This window comes from Balaenoptera borealis (genome assembly GCF_965194805.1).
Source record: "Balaenoptera borealis genome assembly, chromosome: 10".
Taxonomy (NCBI): domain Eukaryota; kingdom Metazoa; phylum Chordata; class Mammalia; order Artiodactyla; family Balaenopteridae; genus Balaenoptera; species Balaenoptera borealis.
The window spans coordinates 63,767,577-63,784,975 of record NC_138874.1 but is presented as its reverse complement, the minus strand read 5'-3'; the positions used below and the strand labels follow the sequence as shown (position 1 = coordinate 63,784,975).

At 53.6% G+C, this 17,399-nt stretch overlaps 2 protein-coding genes across 4 annotated transcripts in view; one reads left to right on the top strand and one right to left on the bottom strand.

The window, feature by feature from the left end:
- Positions 1-10,840, top strand: part of ZCCHC24 (zinc finger CCHC-type containing 24) — a 74,484-nt gene extending 63,644 nt beyond the window's left edge. The window contains exon 4 of the mRNA XM_082408816.1: positions 7,167-10,840. Coding sequence (XP_082264942.1) covers positions 7,167-7,262 — 96 coding nt within the window. The 3' untranslated portion in view covers positions 7,263-10,840. The remainder of the gene's footprint in view (positions 1-7,166) is intronic.
- PPIF (peptidylprolyl isomerase F) overlaps positions 1-17,399 on the bottom strand; it is a 24,614-nt gene extending 7,215 nt beyond the window's left edge. The window contains exons 1-7 of one of the 3 annotated variants that reach the window (XM_082408813.1): positions 17,091-17,399; positions 15,809-15,839; positions 15,164-15,252; positions 12,939-13,035; positions 12,325-12,400; positions 10,845-10,971; positions 3,572-3,730 (exon numbers count right to left, since the gene is read on the bottom strand). In XM_082408813.1, coding sequence (XP_082264939.1) covers positions 3,587-3,730; positions 10,845-10,971; positions 12,325-12,400; positions 12,939-13,035; positions 15,164-15,252; positions 15,809-15,839; positions 17,091-17,279 — 753 coding nt within the window. In that variant the 5' untranslated portion in view covers positions 17,280-17,399 and the 3' untranslated portion in view covers positions 3,572-3,586. Of the gene's footprint in view, positions 1-3,571; positions 3,731-10,844; positions 10,972-12,324; positions 12,401-12,938; positions 13,036-15,163; positions 15,253-15,808; positions 15,840-17,090 lie in introns of those variants that run through there. The other 2 variants (XM_082408812.1, XM_082408814.1) reach the window with 2 other exon arrangements.

Here is a 17,399-nt window from a genome sequence, read left to right as displayed (position 1 = left end):
ATGGCACAAAGGAAGAATTCACCTCCGGGTGCCTGGCCTCAGGCTGCGTGAAATGGCGGGCAGGGCCAGAGTTGGCCTGAGCGCAGGTGGGTGTCAGTGCAGCCAAGCAATGAGCAGAGGGGGGACCCAGCCCAGCAGAGTGGGCGGGGGAGAGGATAATCACTCCCATGAGGGCCTCTCCACCCACAGCCCAGGGAGGGCTGCGCTCCCAGTACAGGTCTGAGGACACGGAGCCCATCTGTCTCAGTGGCCTGTGCCCCACAGTGCTGGCTTCCAGATCAGCCCTGCCTCCCATGGCTGGGCGACCCTGGGCAGAGTCCCTGGCCTCTCTGAGCCCCAGCTTCCGCCGGGACACTGTGCGGATAAGCCGGCCCCGTGAACACAAGGCCCAGCACACAGCTTGGCACCTGGCTGGCGGGTGGCAGGCCAGGGGCTGTGGATCTCTTGCTCCCACTGTCTGTGGCTCCGGCCAGAGGTCACCCAGGGAGTCCGAGGGGGTGCCAGGCCACCAACCCAGGAACCTGGTTCACTTGCTCACTGGCTGAGTACCCCCTGTGCTAGGGCCGAGGTGTCAAGGTTAATGTTCGATTTTCTGCCCTTGTGTGTCGTGTGCATGCGCCCGTATTTGTTTTGTTTCATTTTCCGTGGAAAGAAAACAAACCCAAGGCAAACACAGCCTGCATTTCGACATCTGCCGCCGTGGAGACCAGTAATTCCCCTGGACAGGAAGGATTTCCGGTTGGACCTAATGTCCATGTCCAGGGGCAGCGGCAGCGGCTGAGAGCAGAGAGAGCGGAGTCCACCGCAGAAAAGGGTGTCGGGGGACCCAGAGGGGAGGGCCCAGCTCTGGGCCCAGCCCTGCCTGCCCTCCTCGAAGCTGGTGTCCTCCGCCACCCTAACCCCACATTTGAGGCCTCCAGAGGCGGGGGCTCACTTGAGGTCACCCAGTGGGAGGAGCAGGATTTGAACCCTGAGTTCTTACCTCCCAGTGCCGTGGTTCAGAGGCAGAGCTGGGGCTCGGCCCCGGGCAGCATGCTATGCCCACGGTTGCAAAGGTGGGGCAAGGAGTGAGGGCCCCAGGGGCGGGGGTGGTCTGGGGGGACAGGCAGCTCCAGCCCGTGAAGGCCTTGGTGTAAGGAACCAGGCACGGGGAGGGGAGACTGGCCAGTGCCTCAGATCTGGGGTGGGGGGGGGGGAAGGCATGTGGGCTCAACCACCCCTCCCTCTCCCACCTCAGCACCAAAAGCCCTGGGGACTCAAGGGCCCCTCGCGGGGCCCAGACAAGGCTCCTAGCACCACCACCTTCCTGGAACGTGTCCTCACCTGTGAGCTGGAGCAATCGGGACACGCTGCAGGCTGCAGCGGACACCGGGCTGCAGCGGAGCTCTGTGCTGGCTGCTTCTCCTCTCCCCGGCTCCCGCGGCCATCGGGCTTCTGCCCTGGGCCCTGGCCACAGGCCCAAGTCTCTCCTGTCCCTCTGGCCTCGTGTGTGTGCTCCTAACAGTCCCGGCAGGAGCCAGGGCAGAGACCAATATGGCGGGTGGGGAAACTGAGGCCAGGGAAGGCCCTAACGCCCCAGACAGGCAGACGGGTCCTCCACTGCACCCTCCCATCTCCACGCTCTGTGCTTTTTCTGATCCCTACCAGAGACTCCAAGTGGATTCCCACCAGCGCGTTCAGGCCTTCAGCAAAGCACTAGGGGCGTCTTCTCGGGGCCTGGGTGGGGAGTCAGGTCCCTGCCTGCCCTCAGACAGCTGGACTCTGGCTCCCCACAAGCTCCCCAAGGTCAGGCATCCAAACGCCACCCCAGCGGCTCCCTGGCCCGCCTCCCACATGGTGCTGAGAGAGGAGACACTTTCTACTTGCGTGTGTTCCGCTCCTGGGCAGGAGACGAGCTCAAGAGAGCCAGGCCACGGAGGTGCACGGGGGCAAGGTGGCAGAGGGAGCCTCCAGTCCCGTCCCCGCACACTCCCAGCAACCCACCGTCCGTGCGTCTGCAGTGCCGGTGTGGCCTGGTGCACCGCAGGGTTAAATGTGGAATAAATGAGTGGGATCTGGCCAGCGTCCAGTGTGCCAGCTGCTGTGCTCTGTGATCTACATGCATCATCATTCTTGATCTTCACCACGACCCTGTGAGCTGGGTGCTGGGATGAGTACCATTTCACAGAGAGGGAAGCCGAGGTTCAGAGAGGTTGAGTGACTTGTCCAAGATCATACAGCTAGAGAAGCAGAGCCCCTCCCTGTGCCCCCTCCCAGCGCCACTTCCCACCCCTCACCCCCCAGTGTCAGGTCCAGGGCCTAGTCCCTGCCTCTGGCAGCTGTGCCACCCGCCCAAGACAGCCAGGCGGCGGGGCTGGCCTGCCCTCAGCCCCCAATTCCCTGGGCCCCTCACACCTGCCCAGCCGAGCCCGCCAGCCTTCCTATGGTAGCCCAGAGCCAATAACCACTTAGTGCAGTCTCCACGGTGGTTACTGCGGGCTTGTGCAGAAGCTAGAACTCAAGCCAAGCCCCCCAACACAGCTCCCAACCCCTTTCCACCTCTGTCCTTGAAAACTTCCTGGGGGGTCCCTTTCCCAGTTGCAGGGGAAGCCCAGCTCCTACCTCCACTGCCTCCAGGGCGAGCCAGGCCGGACCCCTGTGCCTTCTCTCCCTGGCACTCGGCCCTCCCCCACTGGAGCCCTGTATTCAGGCCTGTCCCCCTTCCACATCCTCCCTCTTGGTCCAGGAAAGGAAGGGGGTCTTCCTCCCACCCGAGCCCTCCACCCTGGGAGCTGAACAGCATCCCCCTCTACCACCTGCTCAACATCCCCCCTCCCTCTCTGGTCACTCCTAGAGGTCAGGGCTCAGCCTCCACCGCCCCTCCACACCCAGCTTCTGCAGCCTGTGGGGCAGTTTGGGGTCCAAGTCCTGCCTCGTTCATCCAGGATCATGGCACCTGCCGTGACCTCCATCTCGGCCTCCCCACTCTCATCCTGGCAAGGGCCCTGGGGTCAGACGGACTGGACACTGAACTGCAACTTCACGACTTATCAGCTGTCATCCTGAGCTGAGGAAGTCGCCTCCCCCGCTGAGCCCCGGGTTCCTCCCTTGTAAAATGGGAATGGTATTGCCTGCCCACCACCTGAGGGTCACTGTCACGATTAAACACCTGGGCCATGCTTAAGAACTTTTAGCTACTGCACTGTTCATGGAGGGGTGCCAGGCCCCTGGGCCTGTGCTGCCTCTGAAACGCTGCCCCCCCAGCTCCTGCGGCCTCCCCCTCCCCCTGCCATGATTCTCTCTCTGCCTCTGCCTCCTACTTATCAGGCCCTTGAGCCATGCATTCTGGAAACTTCATCCCAACCAGGTGGCAGGAGATGAGCAGCCTGCGCCTTGCCCCCAGGAAGGGCCTTTGACCTGTCTGGTCCTTGGCCTGTAGGCCTGTCCCCCTCCCTCCGCAGGCACCCACATAGTGTTAGTTCAGCTCTGACTAGGTTTCTGCCTGAGTTTCCCTCTTGTGCTGCAGCAAGGGACCTTTGTCTAGCATGTAACTGGTCCTCCTCTCCATGGGAACCTGACCCAGCCCCGCCCCACGGTGGAGACTGCTTCAAACAGTTTGGCCCAGATCTCTCTCCTCCGACATCCTTGCCAGCTCAAAATCCCCCAGCTTTCCTCTCACAGGAATCGGCTGGTCCCCTGCTGCCCTCTGGTGGCTAAATCTGAGAACTGCGACTTCCTGCTGGCGGCAAGCCTGCATAGGGGACAAAAGGGGAATTTTTTTTTTTTTTGCTCCCAAACCTGAAATGAGTCCTGATCTCCCCAGCACAGTGCTATCCAGGCCTCATGCACCTTTACTTGAGTAAAACTGTCAAGTGGTAATATCTGGGTTTTCCTTTCTTGATTATAAAAATAACGCATGCACAATGTGAAATGGAAACAACACAAAATTAGGAAGTAGGATGTGAAAATTCTCAGCCAAACCTCCCCCAGAGACACCACTGTCCAGAGTTTGGCCATATCCTTCCCTAGTCTTTTGTTTGTATAAATATATTTGTGTTTAATGTATACACACACACACACACACACACACACACACACACACACTAAACCTAACAGGATTATACTTGACATGCCGTTCTGTAACCTGCTTTGTTCTCATCATCATCTTTCCCTGTTAGCACAGAAATCTGTTTCATTGGACTAACAGCTGATTGTACTCTTTTGTTAGGTAATGTATTTATCGATTCCCTATTGAAGAGTACGGGCATCTTTTTGTTTTTCTTAATCACCTCTCTGTTTGGTGCAGTAGGGAGATCTGGGGTCAGGCGAGCTAGGGTCTGACTTGAAAAGTCTCAGGCCACTACCTTTGATCACATCCCTGTTCACCCCCTCTCCCCAGCCCTCAGTTTCCCCACCTACCCACTGGGGCAATGGGCTCCACCTAGAATCCTTCACTCCAACAATTCCTCTGATCTGTGATTCCACACTGGGTTGACAAAGCCTATGAGCTGCCCTGATGTAATTCATGAAGTTTGGGGGCTGGTGCAGGGAGGGGACCTGAGAGCCCCAAAACCTCTTTTAGGCCTGGGGCCTGGTGAGCACTTTGACAATTGTGGGGAGGAACAGCTGAAGAAAGCTCCAGAACTCTCCATAAAGGAACCGATTTTACTTTATATTTTATTTTTTGAAATAGAGTGTAGGGAAGTTCAAGCCTATGGTCATCTTGAAAACAATAAATAAATTGGACTGAATCAAAATTTAAAACAGTGCTTCAAAGGACACCCTTTAGAAAGTAAAAAGACAACTCACACAATGAGAGAAAATATTTGCAAGTCCTATATCTCATAAAGGACTTTTATCTAAAATAAATAAAGAGCTCTTACAACTCAACAATAAAAATACAAATAACCCCACTTAAAAACAAGCAAAAATGTGAATAGACATTTCTCCAAAGAAGAGCATCTCCTCATGTGTCCATAAACACATGAGCAGATGCTCAACATCATTAGTCATTGAGGGTATGCAAATCAAAACCTAAATGAGATACTGCTTTGATGTCAAGAATCAAAAAGATAGATAGGGACTTCCTGGCAGTCTGGTGGTTAAGACCTCACCCTTCCATTGTAGGGGGCACAGGTTCAATCCCTGCTCAGTGAACTAAGATCCCGCATGCTTCATGGCGTGGCCAAAAAAAAAGGAAAAAAAAAAAAGGATAGATAATAACAAGTGCTGGTGAGGCCATGGAGAAATTGTAATGATTATACATTGTTGGTGAGAAGGTAAAATTTTGTAGCCACTTTGGAAAACAGTTTGATGTTCCTCAAAACGGTAAACATGAAGTTGGCATTTAACCCAGCAGTTCTTACACTATATGTAAAGTGGTACAATATTATTTTCAGGTAATCTGTGATAAGTTAAACTATATATTGTAAATCTTAGAGGAACCACTAAAAATATAAAATGAAGAATTAAATCTAATAAGTCACTACTGGAGGTAGAATGAAATCATTTGGGAGGAAAAAACTCAATCCAAAAGAAGGTAAGAAGGGAAGAAAAACCATATGGGATAAAGAGAAAATAAATAGCAAGGTGGTCAATTTAAATCTAACTATATTGATAATTAAGTTAAATATACGTGGCCTAAACATTTAATTGAATGGCAGAGTTTGTCAGATTGTTTAAGAAAGCAATGCCACCACTTATGAGTCCGTCTTTTAGCTCTAAATCCTCCCTTCGTTGCCCTGTTTGTGATACTGTAACAGTTCTCTCTTACCACCTGGAATTATATTAAGCTTTATCAATAGAGGGCACTGGAGAGACAATTTGTTCAGAGTTCTTGTTTCCCTTTAGTAGGTTAACCCATGTTATGGTTAGTAATTATTTTTTAAATTTATTTATTTTTGGCTGCATTGGGTCTTTGTTGTGCGTGGGCTTTCTCCATTTGCGGCGAGCGGGGGCCACTCCTCACTGCAGTGCGTGGGCCTCTCACCACGGTGGCCTCTCCTGTTGCGGAGCACCGGCTCCAGGCGTGCGGGCCTCAGCAGCTGTGGCACGCAGGCTCAGTAGTTGTGGCACACGGACCCAGTTGCTCCACGCCATGTGGGATCCTCCCGGACCAGAGCTCGAACCCACGTCCCCTGCATTGGCAGGCAGATTCCCAACCACTGCGCCACCGGGGAAGCCGGTTAATAATTTTTCATAATAAACTTTCCCTGTTAGAATTACTCTGTTGTTTCTGTATCCTGTCTAGACCCTGATCAATAAAGAATCGACACAGGCAGTGGTCCTAGGAGATAACCCCACAAAGATGGGATTTCGAGATTTGTTTGGCTGTGCCCTTGGGCTTGAAGGCAGGGCTGAACTACCTGCCAATTGGAAGTGGGATGATGGTAATTTTTGGCATGCAGTGACATCACAATTAATCATGCTGTCACCTGTGGTTAAGTGACGAGAGAAGCATGTGCCTTGGGAGGCCACGTGGCTGTACGCTTGACAGTTATGGCACTATCAATGACCATAAGGACTATAGTGTGGGGTGAATTATTTTGAGCATGCTTGATTGTTTACCAAAAGAAGATGACAAACTCATGTCTTTTAATTCTCAGCTTACGTTAAGGTCTGAGAACCAGAAACCTTCCATGACACCTCTAAAACATCTCTCACTTCTTGTAGACCCTAGACTGATAATCACTTAAAATCAAACAAAAATTTAATTGTGTAGCTTGCTGAATTACAACATCATTTGAATTCACAGTCTCACTAAGTTTTTCGTGTGAAAGGGCATCAGTGGGAAAGAATGGGATCCTGAAATTCATAATGAAGACATCTGTTTGGGTCCAAATGAAACTAACAGCTTGAATCCTCCAGTCACTCCATTCCTCCCTTGCCTGTGCAAGTAGCTTGCCCTTCTGTGTCTGAGAAGAACAGACTTCTTTGTCTAAAAACACTGTGATAACTTCACCTGGGACAGGTGCTTTGAAAGGCAATTCCCAAGACCCACCAAACCATTTCCACAACGAGGTCAAATCTCAGCATTTTCCAGAGGGACAGGACTCCAGAAAAACAGCTTACACACCCAAAGAATTCTGAGAATTTACTAACACATATTTTTAAGCAGATTCATTGAGATATTGTTCACGTGTCATACAACTCACCCACTTAAAGTATATAATTCAATGTTTTTTTAGTATATTCACAGATATATGCAACCATCAGAACACTCAGCATGGAACCAAGATTTTCTCTATTCACCCTGTTCCAGTGGACCTTGGACATGGATCTGACTCGTGGCCTCCAGAAGCTATTCATTGAGAAATGTTCTCCAGTCTGGGCCCACAAAAGAAGAAGACCGAGGGCTACACCATGGGAACTCCTCCCCTGAAAGGCCTCTCCATCGGCTGAGGCTTTGGGAAGCAGCCATGGAAGAGCACAGCTTCCCACCGGCCCCCACGAAGCTTGGGCTGCACAGGGTGCCCTACCCACCACCCAAGAGTTATCAGCCAGACTCCTCAAGTGAAGCATCTTTTACAAGTGGCGGAGCATCCAGCAACAAATGTTTCAGCAAGTCAACAATGACTCGAGTGGTCTGGTGATCTCCCTTTTCAATCTTGCCCCTTCTGGCCTACACTCAAATTATCAAACTTTAGTTGAATTATTATTATTTGGAAATTCAGATTCCTAGATCCCACCCTCAGAGACTGGTATTCAACAGGTCTCAGTCACGGCCTAGGAATCTGCATGTTTTCCCAGCACCCCATGATTCCTAGGAGAAGCATTGCTTTAGGCCTTAGCAGACCTTGGAAACATTTACTGACATTCCTCTTCATGGAGCAACATTCTATAAAGCCCAGAAGTGTGTTAAATTCTCCCACGTCTTCATACATGCTACACGAAAGAAGTCAGACACAAAAAGTAAATCTTGTAGGATTCCATTTATACAAAGTTCTAGAACAGGCAAAATTAATCTACAGTGATAGAATCAGTGGCTTCCTGGGAACAGGCAAAGAGGTATCTTTCTGGAGAGAGGGAAATGTTCTATGACTTAATTTGGTGTTGGTTACTCAGTGTATGAATTTGTCAAGTGATTGATCTGCACACTTAAAATGTGTGAATTTTATTGTATGTAAATTATACCTCAGTGAAGTCATTTTGGAAAGCTATCACGTGTTGTCTCATAAAAATGCTATTTCAGATATTTAAACACATTGTGAATTTACATGGCATCACGTATGATTCCATCTGTGAGAGCACGTGTATGACTCACTGCTTCCTTCATGCATTAGGCACCAGTGTACCAGCAACAAGTCAATATCCTATCTGCATATTACACAGGCTCCTGCTTTATGTAGTAAGACCAGGCTCAGGCCCTTGTGCAAGAGTTCTGGGAAGAGAACTGCAGGGAACAGCCCCACCTTCAGGAAACTGTTTTTAGGAAATTCCTGCATTCTTTCTTCCGCTAGCCCACACTAGACTCCTCTGCACGGAGGGACACACACACACGCGTGCGCGCACACACACACACGCACACACACATATGCACACGCACCCACGCACACATACACGCATGCACACGTGCTTCCTCCTCATTGGAAAGGAAATGCTCTGTGAACTAAAGACATGCCCCACATGTTCTGTGACCCCGAGACCCCTCAGAAGTCACCAGGGGGCCAGTGGGTCACACCTCAAGGAGCTGACCCTCACACTTGTCAACAGCACCACTGCCTCCCTAGAGTCCCCAGAGGTCAAGAGGAAACACCACAGGGACCAAAATCATGGCTTTGACCTCAGAAATCAGAAGAGCTCTGACTGCGTGTGATCTGAGGACAAAGGGGTCTGTGCATCCCGAAAGGCCTCCAACAGAAAACCCTCTGGACTGGCACGTCCGGGGTTCTAGCCCCTGCTCTGCCAACTGACTCACGGGGTCACCTTGGGCAACCATGTCCCCTCTCAGGGCCTCAGTTTACCCGTCTGTAAAATGTTGGTTGGAAGGGTCGAGCAACAACCCATTATTATTTGGCTTAGGATCTCATTCGTCAAATGAAATCTCTTTTAGAAAACAGAGGGTATCGATGATTGAAAGGGGGTTCAGGGGCCCATGCCTGAGGACCTCCAAGGCTCTTGAGAACTGTTTGAAAACTGTTAGGCCGGCTGAGTTCCCAACCCATGTAGCTGAACTGACTTCATGGAAACTCTCCATGACTCCAATGACCCAACTCCAGCCATGACCCCAGAGTGACTACATCTACCTGTGACCTCACATAACTCAGGGAACCCCATATTCCAGATGACCCAAGTTCAGCCACTGTGACCTCAGAATGCCTTCAAGGACCTGTGACCACACGTTATCAGACTCAGGGAACTCCAACGTGAGGCAATGCTAATTACACTGTGATTCTTCTGTTATTCGGACTGTGCCTCCCCTGGCTGTTTAAGGAAGTTTTTAGCTCTCCTCCCACCCCCCAATCTGCTCTCCCTGTGAATTCAGAAACACCTGTAGCTTAACTCCAAATTTAAACGGCACATCGAGGGTAGTAAAGTCCACATCTAGCCTGAGATAATCACAGCTCCTCCTCCTCTAAGGCCCAGACACACAGGAAATATTGTCCTCATCACTCCAGAGCCTTATTAAGACCATGTGCCAGGGCCCATGCTGTGCACTTTACACAGATCATGTCTGACCCTCATCACCCTGTGAGGTGGGCACTGTTACCCCATTACACAGCTGAGCAAAACTGAGGCTCTGTCACCCAGAGGCGGCACCAGGGCTCTGATGGGCTGTGGACGCTAAGACAGTTTGTCTGTGTCCATTTCCTTGTCTGTTAAACAGGATGATGAGAATACCCTCATAGGTTGCTGGGGGCATTGACAGTCCAAGGAAAGGCCCTCTGTGGAGCACTGAGTGACAGTGGTAACAATAAACGTCAGCTCCAAATACTTGTTACAGACACTGCTTCCTAAAGCACGTACCCCAGTCTTTTATAGAAAACAGGATTTATTTTCACATTTAAGGTGAACACAAAGAAATGTTCCAGAAGTATATTGTGTATATAATCAGTAGATATAATGTATAAGACACACAGAAGAAATCAAAGCCCACCAGGGAATACACACTGACTTCCTTCCAGAGCACATGGCACTTACAGGTCATTTCTGTTTTCAACTTGGGAATTCACATTGACTAGGCACAGCTCGCAGTGGGTCTGTCCCCAGGTTCAGCTGATTCTACCGCCACAGACTCTCCCCAAACACAAGACCAGCAAACCAATGGGATTCACAGTGACTGGGATAAAAGGCCTCAGCCGTGGGACCTTCACAAACGCCCAGATTGTGCTCCAAAGGCCAAGCTCGTGGCCTGTGCCACCAATTTCAGGTCACACCACAGCCTGGAGTAGTTAGTGCCACAGCTTCAGCTCCAGGGAGTCTTGTTAAATTATTCCGATTAGGAAGACAACATTAAACAGCTATTACAGCCCTTTACAGCAACCGGCTTTCCCCCTTGGTCAAAGAAAAGGCAGAAACTGCCTTCAAAGCTAACCCATCACCACCCTCGACGTCCAAGGCACAGGTGAACTTGAGCCGGGCGATCACAGGAGATGCCAGATGAGGAGCAGTGACACAGTGTCCATGACGGGTGTCCAGAAACAGGGCGCTGGGGAAGATCAGGCACTGGGGAAGCAGCCTGGTGGGTCCTGTGAGGTCTGACATGCCTGAGAGGCCTTCCTGAAGCACAGAGAAGGTGCAGCGAGCACAGGCAACTCCAAGGGGCCCCTGCGTTGGGAGCCTGAGGCGGCCGCCTGGGTGAGTCAATTCACTGTTGCCAGCAGCTGCCACTGGCCTAGCACCCTGGCCATGGCGGGTTAGCTCACCTGGCCACAGTCCGTGATGACAATCTTCTTGGATGTCTTCCCACTCTTGGAGCCAAGAGATTCTATTTTCTTCACGACATCCATGCCCTCTTTGACGTGGCCAAACACAACATGTTTGCCATCCAGCCTGTGAGGAGAGGTGAGCCAGGTAAGCAGAAACGAGGGTGGTGCAGTGTCGCCCAGGGTCACAGCCCCTCGGTCGTGGGACTATTTACCAAAAAACAGCAGTTCTGAAAGGAACCCACACCGAAAAGCTGGCCCCACCTCTCACAGCTCCGGTATCGAGCCTTGCTGAGCCCCCCAGAACACATCAGATGACGGCTCCCTCCCAGGCTATCTTCTGCCTCACCTGCTGTGTGACCTCACCCCAGGCCACTTAACCTGAATCCTGGGAACCTCACCTACAAAAAGTGAATTATTCTCGTTCTGCACAGGGAGATAAAGGGATATTGAACTACTCTGAAGAAATAAGAGGTCTGTGTAAATGGAACTATCTTAACAGTCATAAATTCTGAGGTGAGAGCCAAGATAATACGTGTGGTGAACCTATGCGAGTCCCAAGCAGCTCTCAATCTGAGACAGTCCCAAGAATCTAAAAGGCAGCTTAGTTCGGGGCCAGCAAGGCCAAAACTGGTTATACCTCAGGATCCACCAGGGGTTCCCCGGAAGGAGGGCAGGCAGAGCCAGCAACAACCTGCCCACCCTGACATCCATGTCCCCCTGGCTCGGAGGGTAGAGACCACTAGTATGCCCCACTACCCAGGTCTCCCTAAAGTCCTTGGAAATGCGCTTTATTTAGTCTTGGCTCCAGGCCAGCTGCTGTCCCCTCACCTCCCTGAGATGCCTCAGGGCTAGGACACAGGGGACATTGGGCAGAGAAACTTACTAGGTAGTGTAAAATTTACCTGGGAAACATCCTTAAAATACAAGGGCATTGGGAAAGAGGGCTCTAAGGGGCTGGTAGCTATTCGCAGGCCCATGCTAATGCCTGATGAGAAATCCGGTGTGATATCCAAACGACTCCTGCAGCATTTTCCAAGGTGCATTCCAAGGTCAAGTAAGCCAGGGAAATAGCGGGTTAAACCAAGCAAACAGGTTTCTGCCACAGGCCATCTTGAGACCTAATATGTTCCGCAGCATTTCACAAATATATTTGGTAAAAGAATCCTTTCCTCCGTGTGTGTGTGTTTGTGTGTGTGTGTGTGTGTGTGTGTGTGTGCGCGCACACACATGTGCACAAAACACACTGAGAAAACTCCAGCTGACAGCAACAATGGGAAGCTTAATAAAGACAGTTACAAGAATAACCCAAATTCTCCCTCAATCCTTTCACAAACTTTCTCCTTCTCTCATACAGACACACAGCCTGGGTGAGGGCTACTGTCCCAGAGCAGAGTCCAGCCTCAAACTAGCTTCCCCCTCCAGCTGCAAGGCCACCCCATCTTCCCAGAGGGCCTGGAGCCAGAAGCGAGCAACTCACCAGTCTGTCTTTATGGTGCAAATGAAGAACTGGGAGCCGTTGGTGTTGGGGCCTGCATTTGCCATGGACAGAACACCTGCAAACACAAGCAGGATGACCAGGCTGCCCCAGGAGGCATCTCACACGGGAGTCACTCAGATGAGCAGATGGGGCAAACCACATCAAGGATGCTTGAGCCTGAAGATCCTGGGGCTCAGAAGAGGGAACCAGGGCCCAGAGGACGCAGCTCCCCAGGGCCTGTCCGCCTCTGCCGCCACAGGAGAAAAGGGCCTCGTGGAAGCTCTCAGTGGTAGAGCCGGAGCGGGACCCCCAGCCCTGAACTCTAGACTTTGCCACATCGCGCCTTGGGTCTGACACAACGTTGGGGTTTTGCTTAAAGGCTCTCTCCCCCACGTTCTCAAAGGAAGGTTTGGTTTTGAAACTGAGAGCTCAGAATGAAAAAGCTCTAGGAAAACCCAACAAGCCCACCCAGAGCATTGAAGGAAGGAAGTAACAACATCAGATATGGAGCAATCATATGGAGCAATCAGGTTGCAGCCTCCAGCCTGCTGGGATGGCAGAGGCAGGGTCATAGCTCGGGGCAGATGGCCCGGGGACTGGCGACCTGTACTCACCTGGCCCCTTGTGCTTCAGTTTGAAGTTCTCGTCAGGAAAGCGGCTCCCGTAGATGGACCTCCCGCCGGTGCCATTGTGGTTGGTGAAGTCGCCGGCCTGCGGGCACAGAGCATCGGCTGAGACGTCGCCACCAGAGCTGGCAGAGGGGTGCTACTCCAGCGCTAGGATGCAGCCCCCAGCCCACCCAGGGGCCACGCAGCCGGAAGCCCTCAGGCAAAGAGGTCAAAAAACATCCAATGGTAGAAGGACGCATACAATACTAAGGAAGATAAGCAACAATAAGATAAAGCTTAAATATTTTCTGCCACCATAACTACCCTGGTTTCCGAATGATTCATTTTTGTCCGAGCGAGTTTTTAAATGATCCTTAAAAATATCTCGGCCATTCCAAGATGCTTCTTAGTGACCTAGAATTTTCTACCCACAACTCTTGGAGGGTAAATAGGGAGAAGACCAGGAACCCCCATTCCCAAGTGGGGTCTGTTGGGGGGCGGCAGCAGCCAGCACAGAGCCAGTTCCCTACACTGAGTCCCCCTCCCTGTCCCAGCATCTCCCCTTCACCAGGCCCGGGACAGAGCCCACCCAGGGCTGGCGTCATTCCTCACAGCTCACCTGAGGCTTCCACGGGAGCCACGGCCAGAAGAGCCCAGGGGCTGCCAGCTGCCGCAGAGCCCCAGCCCCTGGCCATGGTCATCCTGCTGTTTTCCTGAGATGCGATCCTCAGGCGACAGGGGTGACCTGACCGGCCCGGCTGAAGCATCCCCAAATGCCAATATGTGTCCCCAGAGAGGGATGATTCAAAACCCTGGCCTGGGCATCCCGGCGCTACCATCCCATGCCTCCGAGAGCCCTCCAGCTTTGCAGTCTCTGCCCTTGCCTGCTGTGGTTCTGAGGAAGACCCTAGCCCGGCTGGGACATCCACTTCAGCTCCTGCTTCATCCACAGCCTCGGGTAGAGCCGGGAGCCGTCGCAGCTGAGAGCCACGGGACGGGGCCAGGCCTGTCTCACAGCCACAGCCCTCACCCCTCCCTGAATTTGTCACATTCAACCCACTGCCACTCACCACGATGTGATGACAGCCACCAGGTCAGGGTGGAGGGAAGGGGGGAGGAGAATTCCAGGCTGAAAGGACTTCAAAGAGGTCATGACATTCATGCCCCTGCCTCTAGGTCTGCTGGCCCCAGACACTAGCCCCTGTCTTAGCAGGGTCTGACCTCACACAGGACAACCCCCAGCATAGCTCAGGTTCCGGCCCCGGGGGAAGTTCTTGCTTTCAACACCTACCTGCAAAACATCTGACACAGCAAAACTAATGCTTTTGAAAAGAGGCAGAACACATGACTAAAGAACAGACTCATTTAACCAAGAAAGATGCCCTTCTCTGGAAAGAAGCTCCAAGTCCAGACCTGTGTGTTCTTGTGTGTGCCCGGTCTCCTCCCTCCTCCTCCTCCTCCTCTCTATCCTTATCTCCCATGCCAAGTGCTCAGTGGGACACACTGTGGGGCATGGGCAGAGACTGTCTGAATATGCTGGTCCTCCAAAGCCTTCAGATCTAACCCTGAGCACATCCACACTCCGATGCCCGTTCTCCCTCCACTGCTTCACTCTCCTGACCCCGCCAGGCAGGGCCGTCCTGCCGCTTGCCTTGTTGCTTAACTCCTGGGGCGGGGAAGGCCCTGTGGCAGCCAGGAAAAGCTCCGGCCTCTCGGAGTAAGAGGACAGGCCGAGGGGCTTCCCTGGTGGCGCAGTGGTTGAGAATCTGCCTGCCAATGCAGGGGACACGGGTTCGAGCCCTGGTCTGGGAAGATCCCACATGCCGCGGAGCAACTAGGCCCGTGAGCCACAGTTACTGAGCCTGCGCGTCTGGAGCCTGTGCTCCGCAACAAGAGAGGCCACGATAGTGAGAGGCCCGCGCACCGCGATGAAGAGTGGCCCCCACTTGCCACAACTAGAGAAAGCCCTCGCACAGAAACGAAGACCCAACACAGCCATAAATAAATAAATAAATAAATAAATAAAATAAACCCCCCAAAAAAGTTAAAAAAAAAAGCTTTAAAAAAAAAAAAAAAAAGGACAGGCCGAGCGAGTGACCGCAGTCGCCCTCCATTCAGTACTTTCCAGGCACATGCACGCTGGTTAATCCCCATGAGGATCCTTCGAGGCATCCAAGTCACTATCCCCACTTAGAGAAGAGGAACCCAAGGCAGGGAGAGGCCCCCGCTACCTGGCACATGAAGGACGGAATCACTCTGTGAAAGGTGGAGCCTTTGTAGCCGAAGCCCTTCTCCCCGGTGCACAGGGCTCTGAAGTTCTCTGAGGGTTGAAGGAAGAGGCAGGTCAGCAGGGCCAGGCCTCAACCCAGGGGCCACAACTTGTTCCAGCCAGCGCCTTCTCTACCTGCCCCCCGCTGAGACATGGAAAGACCCCCCCCCCCCCGTCCCTGGGTCTGCACTGGCTGTGTGACCTGGGACAAGTCATCTGGCGCCCTGACTTCAGTGTCCGAGCACTGTGGCAAGAGCACACGCTCCTGGCTATTCCAGCACCGGGTCAGCAGGGCAGAGAGTCCAAGCAAGGGCTGCGAACCCACCAGCCTGCCCCATCGGGCACCAGGAGGGAGGAAGTTGTCCCAGAGGAAATGTATGTGTATCTTCTGATTCTGAGGCTGCTACTGGATAGGTGGGCGGGGCCAGCCCTAAGGCTCAGGGAGGACCAGCGGCTGCCCCAGGGTACTCAGCAGCTGAGCCACACGTGGAACTCCCATCTGGTCACGGTTCTCATGCCCCGACTCCTCTCACCACCCCACCCACCTTGCCTTGCCCCTCTCTCTTCCATCCAGACTGGACTCAGAAGGCCCTGGGCCCTGTCTTACCTGCTGTCTTTGGGACGACATCTGCCTTCAGCTGTGGGGAGAGAAGAGGGACAAGACGGTCAGTCCAGAGGCAGGTGAAAGAGAGACCCAACCCGCACGGTGGCCCAGGAGATAGGGAAAGCACATTCCTGTCACTCCCAGCCCTCCGTGGGAGGCCACCTAAGCAGCTATCATTTCTGCCAGCTGCTTCCTGAACTCCAGGCTGGGAGGAGGCAGCCTCGATTTCCTAATTTGTCAGAAGAGATGACAACACCATCCTGGCCTACTTCTAGGGGCAGAACTGGCAGAGCCACTTCAGCTGGGCCCAAAGCATCAGAGACTCAAGGCCTGGAGAGAGGGCCCTGGGGAGGAGCCAGTCCAAGCTCCTCAGTGGGCAGATGGGAAACCGAGGCTCAGAGAGAGGCAGGAGGGGTGGAGGAAAGGGGAGGCTGAAGTCCCATCTAAGCCTGCCTCTTGCCTCGCAGCTGCAAGAGCCACACTGGCACCGAACCTTTAAAATAAATGGGCGCTCTCCATTTTCCAGAAGAGTGAACCGAGGCTTAACTGAGGCCCCTTTGTTCAAAATGGGCTTGAAGGCTACACCCAAGCTTCTCCTCTGTTACCTTCCGGGCTACTAGGTGTGTTTCTTGCTTTGTTTTTCAAAAAGGCCCAAAGAGCCAGGGCAGACGCTGAGTGTCACCCCGGAAGGGTGGCTGGGGATGGAGTTGCGGCGATGAGCTCCGAGCACACTACCCCGACTCCAGGAGCTCTATGCCCGGTCTGGTGGCTGGAGCCCAAGGCCGGGCCAGCCGCCCTGCTGGGAGAGGAGGCGGCCCGAAACCACCTTTGCTCTGCCGAGAGCCCGATGGCGAGGGTGGGGCGGGGCCCGCTCCGCCTTCTGCAAGGGCCACAGTGTGAGCGCCCAGCCGGGCCCGCCGCCCGGACCCCGGAGGCCCCCGAAACCCACCTCGAAGCTCCGGGCTTAGGATCCCGCCCCGTTAAGTCTCGGAGCCCCTCCCCGACCCCGGCCAGCGGGGCGGGCCCTCCTAGCCTATGATCTGACCTTGAGCTTTCTCCTCCACAGGGGCCTCCCTCCCGCCTCCACTAGTCCAGAGTTCTGAGGGGAGGCCTGGAGAGAGCAATCTGATGCCCCTCCTTAGAGATGGGGAAACTGAGGCCCAGAGCCCAGGAGCAGGAAGCTAGGTCACTCAGCGAGCCAGGCACAGCGCCGGCCCGGGGTCCAGAGCTCTTCCGGGACCGTCCCCCACGCCCAGTCCAGCACGGTCCTGTCCGGTGGTCTCACCTCTAGCACCACGCGACCGAGCGGCTGCCCGTCTGCGCCCACGTCCAGGTATACGAGTGGGTTCCGGGAGGAAGAGGACGGGTCTCGGGAGCCGCTGCTGCAAGCGCGGGCCGCGGGTAGGAGCAGGTGCGCGGAGCGCGGGCCGGAGAGCTGGCCGAGCAGACGGGGGCCGCAGCGAAGCGCCTGCATCGTGGATGCAGGTCCGGGCGGGAGAGCGACGGGCCAACAGGGACTCCAGAAGCGAAGGTCACGGGCGCCCAAAGGGCCGAGTTAGCCGCGGCGCCGTGCCGCCGTCTTTATTGGCCCAGC